Below are 437 nucleotides of genomic sequence, written 5' to 3' on the forward strand. Positions count from 1 at the left end.
GTCAAATTGCCTATTGTTCTTAATCCTAGTCTCAAGAGTATTAAGAAAATCTTGAATATAATATTTTTTTACAAATTTGTGAATTTTTTTTCCTTTTTAACTGTCTCTATATTCAGACCCATGGAGCAGCAGGTCCCACCAGGGGTCTGAGGATAGCATCTGCTACCCATCAGTCTGCATAGCCTGTGAACACACATGAAGAGGACCAGCATTCAGCTCTCAGCAGCACCATGGAATTGACTGTTGAGCATTTCTGCTATCAATTCCAATCATAGAGATGTATATGCCCTTTTTTCAGTGCTTCATTCATTCCCACCGGAGACTTTTTATTAAGGCCTTGTTCCTGTGGACGCATTTGGGGCACAACATGTTATCTTCAAGGTGGGGCGGGGGGAAAACGCAGGCTGGAAGCAGGAAGAGCGCACTCACTTTCCCTG

The 437-nt window shown here is 43.2% G+C and overlaps 1 protein-coding gene across 1 annotated transcript in view; it reads right to left on the reverse strand.

Annotated features, from left to right (window-relative positions):
• Positions 1 to 306: 306 nt before the first annotated feature.
• DPPA4 (developmental pluripotency associated 4) overlaps positions 307 to 437 on the reverse strand; it is a 37,937-nt gene continuing 37,806 nt past the window's right edge. Inside the window, exon 6 of the mRNA XM_023518211.1 lies at positions 307 to 434. Coding sequence (XP_023373979.1) covers positions 307 to 434 — 128 coding nt within the window. The remainder of the gene's footprint in view (positions 435 to 437) is intronic.

Source organism: Otolemur garnettii, unplaced genomic scaffold (assembly GCF_000181295.1).
Source record: "Otolemur garnettii isolate 467f Iridium unplaced genomic scaffold, OtoGar3 scaffold00131, whole genome shotgun sequence".
Lineage (NCBI taxonomy): Eukaryota > Metazoa > Chordata > Mammalia > Primates > Galagidae > Otolemur > Otolemur garnettii.